This window comes from Pangasianodon hypophthalmus, chromosome 18 (genome assembly GCF_027358585.1).
Source record: "Pangasianodon hypophthalmus isolate fPanHyp1 chromosome 18, fPanHyp1.pri, whole genome shotgun sequence".
Classification (NCBI taxonomy): Eukaryota; Metazoa; Chordata; class Actinopteri; order Siluriformes; family Pangasiidae; genus Pangasianodon; species Pangasianodon hypophthalmus.
In genome coordinates this window covers 11,627,433-11,640,200 of record NC_069727.1, presented here as the reverse complement: position 1 = coordinate 11,640,200, position 12,768 = coordinate 11,627,433, and the positions used below count along the sequence as shown (strand labels likewise).

Sequence of the window (12,768 nt, the reverse complement as noted above, 5' to 3'; positions counted from 1 at the left end):
ATGTAACAAGACTAATCACACTGATTATGTATGAACAATAATTCGAAGGAACAAAGGGAAAGCACACTTCTACGACGGTTCATTATTCTAAAAGCAATTTTTGTGTCAAGCTTTATATCTTTGTAAAAGAATCTTACATTGTCTTTTAACAAAAAAAACTGTTTTTAATATTTAAAAAAAAAAAAAAAAAAAAAAAAGATTTTCATTAAGACTTAAACTTTAAGATTTAGTATTACCATTAAAGGAGACCATATGTTTGACCTCACTCTGACCATCTAATTACTTCTGGTGAGATTAGTAAACTCCGCATACACAATATTATATTTGGTATTTGATACTTCATCAAATGTCTCTAGGTGAGTGAAGTCTAGGTCTAATCTTCTACTAAAGCTCAAATGACCCAGTAGGGATCAAACATAAAAAAAAACCTCAGTGTGAACATGGGGTGGACGAAATAAAGCTGTAACAATATATTAATATCTACGACCTAATAATAAGTAAGGCCACCCTTTGCTTTCAAAACAACTATAATCCTTCTTGGAATGCTGTCACTGTGATTTAGCCACTTCAAATTCAAGGTCATTTTTTATGTGGTCATTTCTCATGTTTCTGTAAATCCTCTGAATATATACACTGTGTAACTAGTTTACTAGTTTATTTAGGTATAGTAATCGACAAGGGATATACAAGCAACTCAGTTTATTTAATTAAACTTACTTAACTGTATAGCTATTTCTGTTTTGTACAGAAAAAAGTCCTCATTTGCATGTGTGTCCTAATAGTCCTAATTTGCAAGTGTGTGCTTACATGTCCTTCGATGTCTGTCATTTACATTTAGTTTTGATAGTTGTAGTGCAAAAAGTGAAAGATAAAAAGTTTTTAATATTAAACACTTTTAGCTAAGTGATATTTTGCACTTTTTTATGCTTTTTGCTTGCCTGGAGGAAGTGTACTTCTTGGCTCCACCTCCAGCTCTGCACATGTGCATGTGCACTCAGCCTTCACAAACTCACTCAGCCTCGCATAGCGAAGCACAAGTTCACCTGCTTTCCAAAATACGGGGAGATTTTTGGAGAACATTCCTGTTGGTAAGTGGTGGTTTGCTTTTTCCATGGCTTTTCATCTGCAGTGCTGTAAGTGGACAGTATAATTTCTACAACTAGCTTAATAGATAATATTAGAATTAGGCCTGAATGTATATTGTAAGCATTTTGTGTAGGCAAATTGAGTTAGAATTCAGGGTTACCGGAAAGTTAAAAATATACATGAAGTTGACAGTTTATTGGTTGTATCACAGTCTAAGTAATAAGCTGGCAACTCAGTGCAGGCGATATGTAACAGCTTTTCTCCAGCAGCATCACTTACAGGAAACTACAGGAAACCACATAAACATCACTACACCAAAAAAATTTGCTTCTTTACTCCAAGGTCTTTACTCAAGGTCTGAACTGGATTGTTTTTAAGAGAATGGCATGTAAATACTCTTTATATGGAAATGTTTCACTGTAATCCTTGGTTTTGAGGGGAATGTTTTTTAGCTGAGTTGTGAGGTGTTAAGGTTTAGTAATTTAATTTTATAAGCATGGTCTACCCAAAACACAAAAATCCATACAATCCAGAGCAGAGTGCTCTAGAGCTCAAGAAGACAAGAAGTCCAGATTTTCTGCATATAATTCAGTCTTAATCATCACTTGCTTTAATTGGGTTTCTCATATTTTCTCGTGAGGATTTGTTTTTGTCCTTGAAAAAAAAAATGAAAGTTATATTTTGGAATATGTAGTGAAGATACAGAGGAGAACATGCATGGATGCACAAAATAGACATACTGATTCAACTTGTGCTGTGTTGCTGTCCTTTTTACCACCACCACATCGTCATCATCAGTAATTGTAAAGAATTACCGGGGTGAGATGTAGGGTGAGAGCTTAGACCCATTCATCTGCATTCTTAAAAGAAACAATTCCCCAAAAGCTTTTATGGATCTTCATTATTTTGTCTAGAATAGTACCTTTGTTTTTGGAACTCCCATTCTCTGACAGTTAAACAGTTTTTTTTTTTTAAATTTCAATTTCAAATTTTTTTTTTTTTTTTTTTTTACCCAAATCTTACAATCCTACAGACTCAGTCCTGAGGCCTCATTTATAAAGACGTTCAAAAAAGAATCCTAAATGTGGATGTATGACTGTTTCCTAAAAATGATTTATAAAATGTCCATACTCTCCAAAAAATACCTATGGTTTATTAATCTCAAATCATCTTCAAGTTGTGCGGATATGAATGAGCTCATTAATTCCACCAAGAGAATGCCCCAAATATTTTATATAGTGGGATGCACATTATATAAATGACAGGAGAAGTATTAGTTATATGGTAATGTATATTATTAGTAAAAAGGTAATTTTCTTGGTTAAAATGGGCAAACAGCAAAATACGTTTTCTACAAATGAAATTTGTCAGTCTTGGAGAACATGTTCTTTGCATGTTCATGTTCAAGTTAGTCACATCCTAATTAACTCACTGATAACAGGTTTTGAAATGAAAACAGTTGGATGTTTTGCAGAAAAAAAGTTTATAAATGTTTATTTGTAGGTAAATATAAATATGTGTCCATGTATACATGTATGTAAGTACCTATCTATCTATCTATCTATCTATCTATCTATTAATTAATCAGAATTTAATTAATTCCTTCTGTTACACTTACTTATATAACAAAAAACCTATGTACACATTTTTTTAGCTTGTGTATGTATAAGAACATTTTCACGTTAGTTTCAGGATTTAGGAATCTCCATTTGCACTACACTTTTAACATAAGAACAAATCCATAAAATTTAAGATCAAAACTGATTATGCCTATGTTTTATAAATGAGGCCCTGATTTTTATGTGTTCATCTGGTATAACTATCTACTATCCAATAACTTTAAACTTGATGTAAATAAAAGTTAAACACATTACCATTATACATTTAAAAGTAAAATTTGTTCAACTGTCTATCTATTTTTTCACCCCAAAGCATTGAAATAACAGAGTAGCTTTTCATCAGCAACTGGGTATCGACCATTAAAACAAACAAAAATGCCCCAGTGACAATGTGACAATGTGTGACTTACAACAAAATGTTGACTGTTGAACGTGGAAAAATTCACTCATCAAATTATTCATCAAAGCAGGTCAAATGCTGTTTCCATCCACTTTTTTTCTCCTAGCACTCAATTATTAAAATAGTGCATGCTCTTCTCCAGGAGGCCTGAAACTCTTTATTCTTGGCTCATGTTTTAAGTGTTTTGCATGTTATGTCTTCTTATCTCCATGGTCAGATGTCCTTAGTTTAAATTTGTCCTTTTACCTATATTTTACTGCTAATTGAATAAAAGTCATAACACTGTTTGAGAACTGCTGATGCAATCTTCTGTCAGAGTTATATGATGATCACAAATTTGCCATGTTATCAGGTGCTGATCTAAAAAGTCAGGTTTTGGCTTTCTGTTGCTTTAAAGTTGGTACATTAAAGGCGTAGCTGGCACTAGCTGCTGACTCTATCACAGCACTCACAAGGTGCAATTTTTAAAAATGTAGCAAAAAAGCATTTCTACTTCACATCCACCCACACAGTCACATGAATCAGTGCAGTTATTCCACCTTGATGCTACTCCTGTTCTTATGTGTAGTTTGCATGTGCTGCATGTAATGTTCTACTGAAGCTGCTGTTTTGAATCCTCGTTACTTTATATGTACAGTGGGCTCCAAAAGTCTGAGAGCACTAGTGAAAATGCTTCTATTTTGCATTCTTTCTAATTTAATACAAGAATTTTCATTACAAATTATATTATTGGCAACAACATGAGTGAATAGTAGAATCTTTGAAATATTTACATGAATTTCAGAGTTTCTTAGTATTTGGTACATCCCCTTTTTCCTTTAATGACAGTGTGCACTCGAGCTGGCATGGACTCCACAAGTTTGTGCAAAAGCTTGTGATACATTTTCGATCAAATCCCTCAGAGTGTTGTCAGAATACATGCTTCAAAAGAAGAGATTAGGCATGAGGAAAATCTGAACTTTTGTACAAAGCAGTTAACATGGTCAATATCACAAATTTGCTTACATTTGAATAGGGACCTATTTACTTTGTTTTAAATATTTCAAAATTCTAAAATCTTCTTTTTATTTCCCAGATTTTCAGTGGGGTCTCAGACTTTTGGACGCCACTGTATATGGAGGGGATAAATTGACTTTACAAATGCATACACACTGACATATAAAATTACCCTATGCAACCAGCACTATGTATATCTTTATCTGTATCTGTTTAGTGCTCCTAATATATTCATATCTGAATCTGTATTCAGATTTAAACTCAAAGTAGGCGTGGCCTGAACAGCAATTATTTAAAAATTAAAAAACACTGGGGAAAAAAACAGACAGTAATACCAGCACTGTCAGCTTTTCATAAATAAATGCTGTAAATGCATCACGCAACATGGTCTTTGTTGGTCCCGGGAGCTTCTGAGCGCTCGTTCATGCCCACATGAAAGTAAAAACTTCTCTACTTTGTTAGAACATGTTACTTTCTTTAATTACAATTAAAAAATTAAAATGTCTCTGTAAATTTATTCTTGGAAAATGAATGGTTGGAAATCTAACTTTTTATCTATTACGCCCTAATGCAAATGTACTAAAAAAAAATTTGAGAAGACCTAAAATAAACTAAAAATGACTAAATTAGCCTGCCCACTACACTGAGATATCAGATGATTTGTTTTTTCCAGTCCAGTAACTAACAGACTGGCAAGTCAGGGCATATTGTGATAAGCCAAGTAGCATGTGTGTGTGTTTGTGTATGAGTGTTTGTTAGTTGATGAAAGAGGTTTTTGATGTTTGATCCCTACTGGAACATTTGAACTGGAGGATTAGAGCTGGACTTCACTCACTTAAAAGCATTTGATGAAATATTGAATATAGCACTGAGAAGGGCAGAAAAGGTCTAATTACAGAGCCATGACATTAGGGCTTCTAGTTGTTTTCTCTCTCTCTCGCTCCCTCTCTCTCTCTTTCTCTCTCTCTATACCTCTCTACGTCTGCTTCACTCCATCTGAGTGCCTCTCTGGCACAGGAAGTATGTTGTTTGAATTATTACATAAAGACAGGAAGTGGCAGACATCAAAGCATGTATGGTCTCGCAATGTGAAAATGTTTTTAAAAGCCAAACCATCAATATGTAAAATAAGTTGAGCACCACAACAAAAGTCAGAAGTTGGAGAAGTCGCAAAGTAGTCCACCCACATATGTGTGAATGTGTATGTATGCGCATGCTTGTGTGTGGGTGCTAGTGCCTGTACAATGTGATCCTCCAATACTCCCACACAGCAGATACTATGTGTATGTGTCTGATTTCTGCTCTTCACATCCTCCAACTACTTAGGGAGGCTACTAAGACATTGGTGACAGTATGCCTAATGTAATGTGTCATTTTCACTGACTCTGCTTTTACCTTGGAGCTGTATAAGAGGCATTAGGAGAGGAACAAGGTAGTCCTGTGGGTAATAGAACAGCCTGCCAGGTCTCTGGACCGGGCTTGTCTATATTGCATATTCTTTTTGCAGATACTATTTGTTCAAAGCAACTTACTATTGAGATTATCAGGTGGGAGTTAAGGGTCTCGCTCAAGGACCCACCAGTGGCAGCACTAGGATTTGAACTCACAACCTCCCTATAAATAGTCTGGAGTCTAACCATTGAGCTAACATTGCTATTAGCTGATGGAGCAGCTAGGTTCAGGGCAGCTTTATGACTACATTACTACTACTCCTCCTGTGTGTGCAGGGATGGAAAATACTAGAGAAATTGTATGTTGTTATTATATTTAAGTAGTAGTTTGGGGTATTTATACTGTACTTGAGTGTTATTGAAACAGAATGCTTGTTTTCTTCATTACATTTGAAAGAAATTACAAACTCATTACAAGTCTTAAAAGCTTCTTCTTCTTATCCAGCCAGTGGCTGTATCCTATACGTCAATCGAACAGGCTCCCTCGCATTTTATGCACATTTCAGTTTCTAGCATCCAGTCAAATTCATCAATGTAGAAAGTAAACTTTTAAGAACGCCAATTTGTCATCTACACACAATGTAGTTAGTGCTATAGCTATTCGTGTGTGTCTGAATATGGATAAGTCACCAGATTGCAGTGTAGAACTTGAGGATGAGTACCCCTGGCCTACATTTTAATATGCTGGAGTAAGCTAAGACTGGTATAAAATGCCTCTCTAGAAGGCATCTAATTTGAAAACGCATGTTGAGGTAAGTTTAGCTAGTTGTTTTAGCTAAAGAAGTTAACTCTGTACACAAAACGTGTCTTGGCTAATTAGCTGCATTTGCGACAAACATAATTTCATTTTTGGCCAAATTATTGCTTTTTATTTGAAAAGCTGTGTGGGGCTGTGTTCCTAATACTCTAATACTCTGCTATGTGGAATGGAAAGTTAAAAGGGTGGCTTCACTTTGGTGGCTTAGATCACTAGATAAAAGTCAACTGGATCATGCCCACTCAGGTGATAAAAGTAAGTCAGACATTTCCACTGTTGTATGTGTTTTGGTCTGTGCACAGAGAATAACGTGTGGTCACGTTATGCATACACAGCTGTGCAGTAAAGTTAGATGGGAGTTGGACTGGGGGCAAATGGCAGTTCTGGTGGTAGTTTAGTATTACGCATCTATTAATAGGTATCTTGCCTTCCCTCTCTCTCTCCTGACTTTCTAACCTGTATTCTCTCTCACACTCTATTGATCCAAGCAGGTTTTTAAAAATTTTCTTAGGGCTACTCAGCCTTTTTAGGTAAGCTCTTTAAATTTTGCATAGATTATTAATCAACATCATTTTAAGGTTTATGTAACTCCTGAATTGTATTAGTTCTTTTGATTTGTTCTTCTGAAACTGAAAAAAACTTCTTCTTTCTATGCTAGTCACCTGAATCTGAATGAGCTTTCATAGATTTTATGAATCTATATCTTTGTTTGCTTTTTTTTTTTTCTGAGACATGAGCATGGTTTGTTCTCAGTGGACAGTGTATGTGGTCATACTAAAAGGTTTGGTGATCTTGAATTGCCCTTTTGTGTATTAAAAGTATGTCTTTGTGAAAATGACAAAGAAAGTTTTACAAAGTTTTAAAGCTTCAGCTCAATCTCTATCTGGAACCATTCCTGTTCCTGCTGCACTATTAAAAATAAATAACACCAAGGCTTTAAGCAGATTAGTAGTGCTACTTTAAATTCTTTAATGCCTTATGAAGGGATACAAACCTACAATATAACACCATAGGATTCAATCCAGGGAGCCCACTAACAAGCAATTTCACAATTACACATTTTTTCAGCTGATAATTATATTTGGTATCAGTCTGCATCAATCATTACTGTGTATTGTGTTGTGAAATATACTGGTCTGTTGGTTTTATGTTAACTGTAATTTTGCAAAATTGTCATATTATCTGTAGTTTATGTAGTCTTGTGTTTGGAGCCCCTGAATTACAGTGAGACAAGTATATTGTCTCATATCTCAAATATAGTATTAAAAAAACGTTTCTATAAAACGATGTGTACTATGTCAAATAAAAAATAAATTAAAAAATCCTTTGAACAATTAATAAGATGTAAAAACATGCTATTGTAAGACTAGACTTGTTGTGCAACACAATATCTTGCCAACTCACTCAATCTGCCAACTCATGTGTAATAAAATTTTGTATGCGCTGTTTTAAGTTACTTCACAAGCATAAATAGCCATCTCTTTGTGAGGTTTATCAGTATTATAGTCTCCATCCAGAGAACAAATCAAAATGAAGTACTATGAGCACTTAAAAATTGTGTCTATGGATACAAGACCATCTCAATTATCTTCAGGCAACTCCGAGTTCAGTTCACTTCATTTTAAAGTCAGTGGCTGTGACTGAAGGCACTGTTCGCTGACCCTTTATTCAATACGTATTTGCTGTCATTTCAAGTTTTGATCTTTACTTACTTAATGAATGTCTTATTCAATAATTATTGAATAAAATATTCATTATTAATCCGATTATAATGAAAGTTCTTAGTTTGATACAAATTCCAGGTTGTGAAAAAAGGAGGGCACTGTGTTTTTTTCATGGCACTACATAAGGTGGACTGTAATACTTGAGGCTCCTATTTCATTGAGATAAGGTGTACGTTGTGTGAACAGTTTGATAAAAAAAAAACATATATACCTAAACATTTATTCAAGAACAATTGGTAACACTTATTTTGTACCATCTGTTTCAACCATCTGTTCACCATCAACGACCTGTAAGATGATAGTCATCAATCAGCTTATGAACTATAGTTTTAAATAATATGTTAACAGTTTATGATTTTTGATGTTTAGTAGATCTATACACATTCTATAGACTCTCAACTTGTATCTTTTTATTTTCATTTTATTTTGAAAGTCCAGTTACTGGTAGTTAAAGTGTAGTAGGTGAGCTATAGACTATTATCTTGTCCCATCGCTTTCACTTTATTTGGCTAGACCACTTCCTAGCTCTTGATATTAAGTAGATCATATATTATGTAGATATTCCTATGAACACTCATATTGTAACACACTTTTTAACAAAAAGCATCTGATACTGATTTAGTTAGAATGCTCTTTTGTGCAACGAGCTACATCGGTGAAAAATAATGAAGTGCACTGCAGCACTGAATCTATTTTCCCATTTTTCAGGCTTCTCTGCAGATAAAGAAAGGTTGATCGAGATCTGGGGAACTAATCATCTGTGCTCACACCATCTTTCTCTACACAACTCTACCCAAAACAGAAGGGCACAGAGGCGGATCAGAAACTGACATTTCCTAAACCTTTACACACATAAACACTCCCACACACACTCCCAGTCCAGCAGAAGAGTTACTCTTGGAGGGGTCGCTGTACCAAGCCAGTTCTCTGAGCTCAGAAATACACACGTGCACAGATGCTCCCACACACACTTTTGTGGGTGCTACTGTATTAAAACTTCATCTTCTGCTGGAATCTTTCTGTGTTACATAAATCCAGGAATGGACTTTACTGGCATTGTCAAGATTATCTGAAGGGCACTGCTGCGATCAGCCCTGCTGAGGGAATCTGACATAATACACCGGCGCTGAAGTTTAATGCTAAAGAGAAGCTGAGTGTGTGAGATCATGTCTCCGTTTCTGAGGATCGGCTTCTCCAGCTTTGAGATGGACCCGGGACTTGCGTACCATGAAGAGGTGCTCAACCCGTATTGTGCTGTCTACATGAAGGAGGCTGTAGAGACAGGTATGACTGTGTGTGTTCGTGTGTGTGTGTACACATACAGTATGTAGCCCTTTGTGACCAAAAAGGACCTGGTCTTCACAAAAAAAAAAACCCTGTGATTTTACAGATTTCATTTCAAAATATTTTCTTTTGGTTACTGAGGTTAAGGGTTAGGTTAGATTTAGGTATATACAGAGCATTACTAGTAAACATAGCTGCATTAATAATTATGTCAAAGTGTGTGTGTGTGCGTGTGTGTGCGTGTGTGTGTTTGAGGTTTGAACATGAAATGTGGAAGTATACACTGAGTTCCGTAAGGAACCCTGTGTACACTTCCTGGTGACAAATTAAATAAAAACCAGTGGGTCTGTTATACTGTGAAGGCATCCACAGGGCACGAGGGCTCACTGAGTGATTTGATCAGTATTACAAAAATATACTCACTGCCCACTTTAATAGGAACACCTGAACACCTGCTCATCCATGCAATTATCCAGTTTTCATATCAAACATCAAAATGGGGAAAAAATGTGATCTAAGTGATTTTGACCATAACTTGGTTGTCAGTACCAGACAGGCTGGCTTGAGTATTTCAGAAACTGCTCCCTTGGGATTTTCATGCACAAAAGTCTCTACAGTTTACACAGACACCAGATCTCAACCCAGTTGAACACCTATGTGTCAAAATCCATCATCAAAACACCAGTTGAGGGAATATCTTCGGAAAGAATGGTGTTCATCCATCCGGTACAGTATAGAATTGCTGACAAGGTGCAGTGAAGCTGTTTTGGCAACTAGTGGTGGCCCAACACCTTACACAGTCTAGACACCTAGACACATTTTTTTGTTTTTTCCTGTAATTTGTCACTGTATATACAGTACAATGCACATTGCATTCATGTGTTTTTGATAATAAGTAATAAGTACACACACAGAAGGGTGAATGATTTAAAAATTTTAAAAAAGAAATGAAAGAGTGTATCCAAACCAACAATATTTTTGCAGCCTACTGTACCTACCACTGCCATTAAACCTAATAAGCTTTTAGATTTATAATAATAAACCTAGAAAATAATAATAGAAAATAAAATTAATAATAGAAAACCAGGATAATAAGAGAAACAGAATAAATGAATGGCAGTATTCATACTTGTTTTTTTGCAGCACATATAAAGGGTTTGCCGTCCTTACCAACTGACATGACCTGTGTTAAGCTTGTTTCTGTTCCATAGTATACAAAACCCACTAGAGCAGATCATTTTTTCAGTTCTGTTATCCACCTGCAAAACAGTAGCGCAAGCCTGAGCCAGCCAATCATGTATATGGAAAAGGGTAGATACCACTTTTCCTCAGAGTGTGTCTAGCTGTCCTGTGAGGCAGCATGAGCAGCCGTTTGAAAAGATGCAGTAGCTGGCTTCACATCCTTCTGAGGAGGCATAGGTTAGGCTTCCTCACCGATACATAGCTGTCATGTGATGTGGAGAGCTAGTGTGTAGGAATTGGCAAATGACCAAATTGGGGGAAAATGTACATTTCAAAAATTTCAAAAACAATTTTAAAAATGGAAATGAAAATAAGTAAGAAATACAGATTAGAACTCCTTTACTGGTTATTTTTAGAATTCAGTGTTATTCTAAGCAGTAGTGCTACACGATATTCAACAGGGTCTACCTTAAAAAAAAAAAAAGTGGTGAAAATTGGATATTTCTGCATCGTCTTGATAAACTACTGAAGGCTAAGAGTGGTCCTCTTAACAACTCCATTTCAAACAATAGTAACTTTTTTTTCATCAAATAACTGGACACCTGCACTGTGCAACACATGAAAAATCTATTTTAAGTATTTGGGCTTGAGCAAATTAATGTAAAAATTTAAAAATCAACTGAATGCTTTTCATATCAAAGCAATGAAAATATCTAACATGGCCTTATAATTGTAATTTCCCTTGACTTAACTTTTGGCAAATCTATAATTATGCTGACACATGTGAAAGGCTGACTTGTGCAAGGAAGAATATTTCTTTCCCATAGCTTCATGGGTGTTGGGGTTTTGGTAATAAATAGAAAGTATATATATATATATATATATATATATATATATATATATATATATATATATATATATATATATATATATATATATAGTAAGTATGCACATAACTATGTAAAGTTGTAGATAAAACTGTAGATCAGTCTGTAACATGAAAATGAACACACTAGAAATACTCATACTAAGTGCAATATGCCATAAAAAAAACACTTGGCTAAACAAGCAGAGTTGAGGAGGTGAAGAAATATTCCATATTAGAGACACAGAAGGACTCCTATGTTCGGGAAATTCCCCTCTAAATCAGAGTAGGTCATGTTGAGCATGTTGGCGTTTGTTTTGATGTTGTGACAAGCCACATGGCAGAAACCAATAAAATAAGACTGACAGGAAAATGTTAAACTTAGTATATGGGGATGTCAAGCAAGGAGAGACAATTTATATCATGTGTTTTTGTACAACATGTTTGTATGTGTGAAAGAATGAAAGTGTGTGTGAAAATTGAGAAGAAAATATTTTGAATTTTTTGTTGTCTTCTGAGGTAACTCTGTAAAGAGCTGTTTCTATGTAAAACCCTACAACTAGGGCTGGGTATAGTTTACCAAATTTCCATACCATGGCAAGGATTCCACAAAAGGTTGGAAGCATTTCTTTGAGATTCTGGTCCATCTTGATATGACTGTAGTAAATAATTGCTGTGGATTTGTCAGCTACACATTCATGCTGCAAATCTCCTGTTCTACCATATACCAAAAGTGCTCCATTGGATTGGTGAGTGGGGAGGCCACAATACTCAGAGAGGTTGTGGAATTCAAACAATGCTTGATTGGTATTAACAGGCCCAGTATATGCCAAGAAAACATTCCCCACACCATTACACCACCAGCCTGTACTGTTGACTCAAGCCAGGTCCATGGAATCATGCCGTTGACTCCAGATTCTGACCCTACCATCTACGTGTCACAGTAGAATTTGAGATTCATCAGATCAGGTGACATTTTAACAGTCTTCACCTGTCCAGTTTTGGTGCGCCTGTGTCCTTTGTAGCCTCAGATTTCTGTTCTTGGCTGACAGGAGTGGAACCTGTTGTGGTCTTCTGCCATTGTAGCCCATCCACCTGAAGGTATGTTTTGTGAATTCTGAGATGCTTTTCTGCTCACCATGGTTGTAAAGAGTGGTTATTTCAGTTACTGTAGCCATCCTGTCAGCTCGAACCAGTCTGATCATTCCCCTATGATCTCTCTCAACAGCTAGGTCTTTCTGCCCACAGAACTGCTGCTCACTGGATGTTTTTTGTTTTTCATGATTTTTTATGAACTCTAGAGACTGTTGTGCATGAACATACCTTGACAGCACATGTGGCCCAAATCTAAATTTCTTCTTCACTCCATCTCATTCATCTTCAGTAACTGCTTTATCCTGGTCG

General features: G+C 35.7%; 1 protein-coding gene across 2 annotated transcripts in view; it reads left to right on the top strand.

Moving 5' to 3' along the window:
* The first annotated feature begins 966 nt into the window (after positions 1-966).
* The window catches only part of prkcq (protein kinase C, theta), a 29,064-nt gene continuing 17,262 nt past the window's right edge, over positions 967-12,768 (top strand). The window contains exons 1-2 of one of the 2 annotated variants that reach the window (XM_026923669.3): positions 967-1,088; positions 8,742-9,317. In XM_026923669.3, coding sequence (XP_026779470.3) covers positions 9,200-9,317 — 118 coding nt within the window. In that variant the 5' untranslated portion in view covers positions 967-1,088; positions 8,742-9,199. Of the gene's footprint in view, positions 1,089-6,751; positions 6,840-8,741; positions 9,318-12,768 lie in introns of those variants that run through there. The other variant, XM_053241895.1, reaches the window with a different exon arrangement.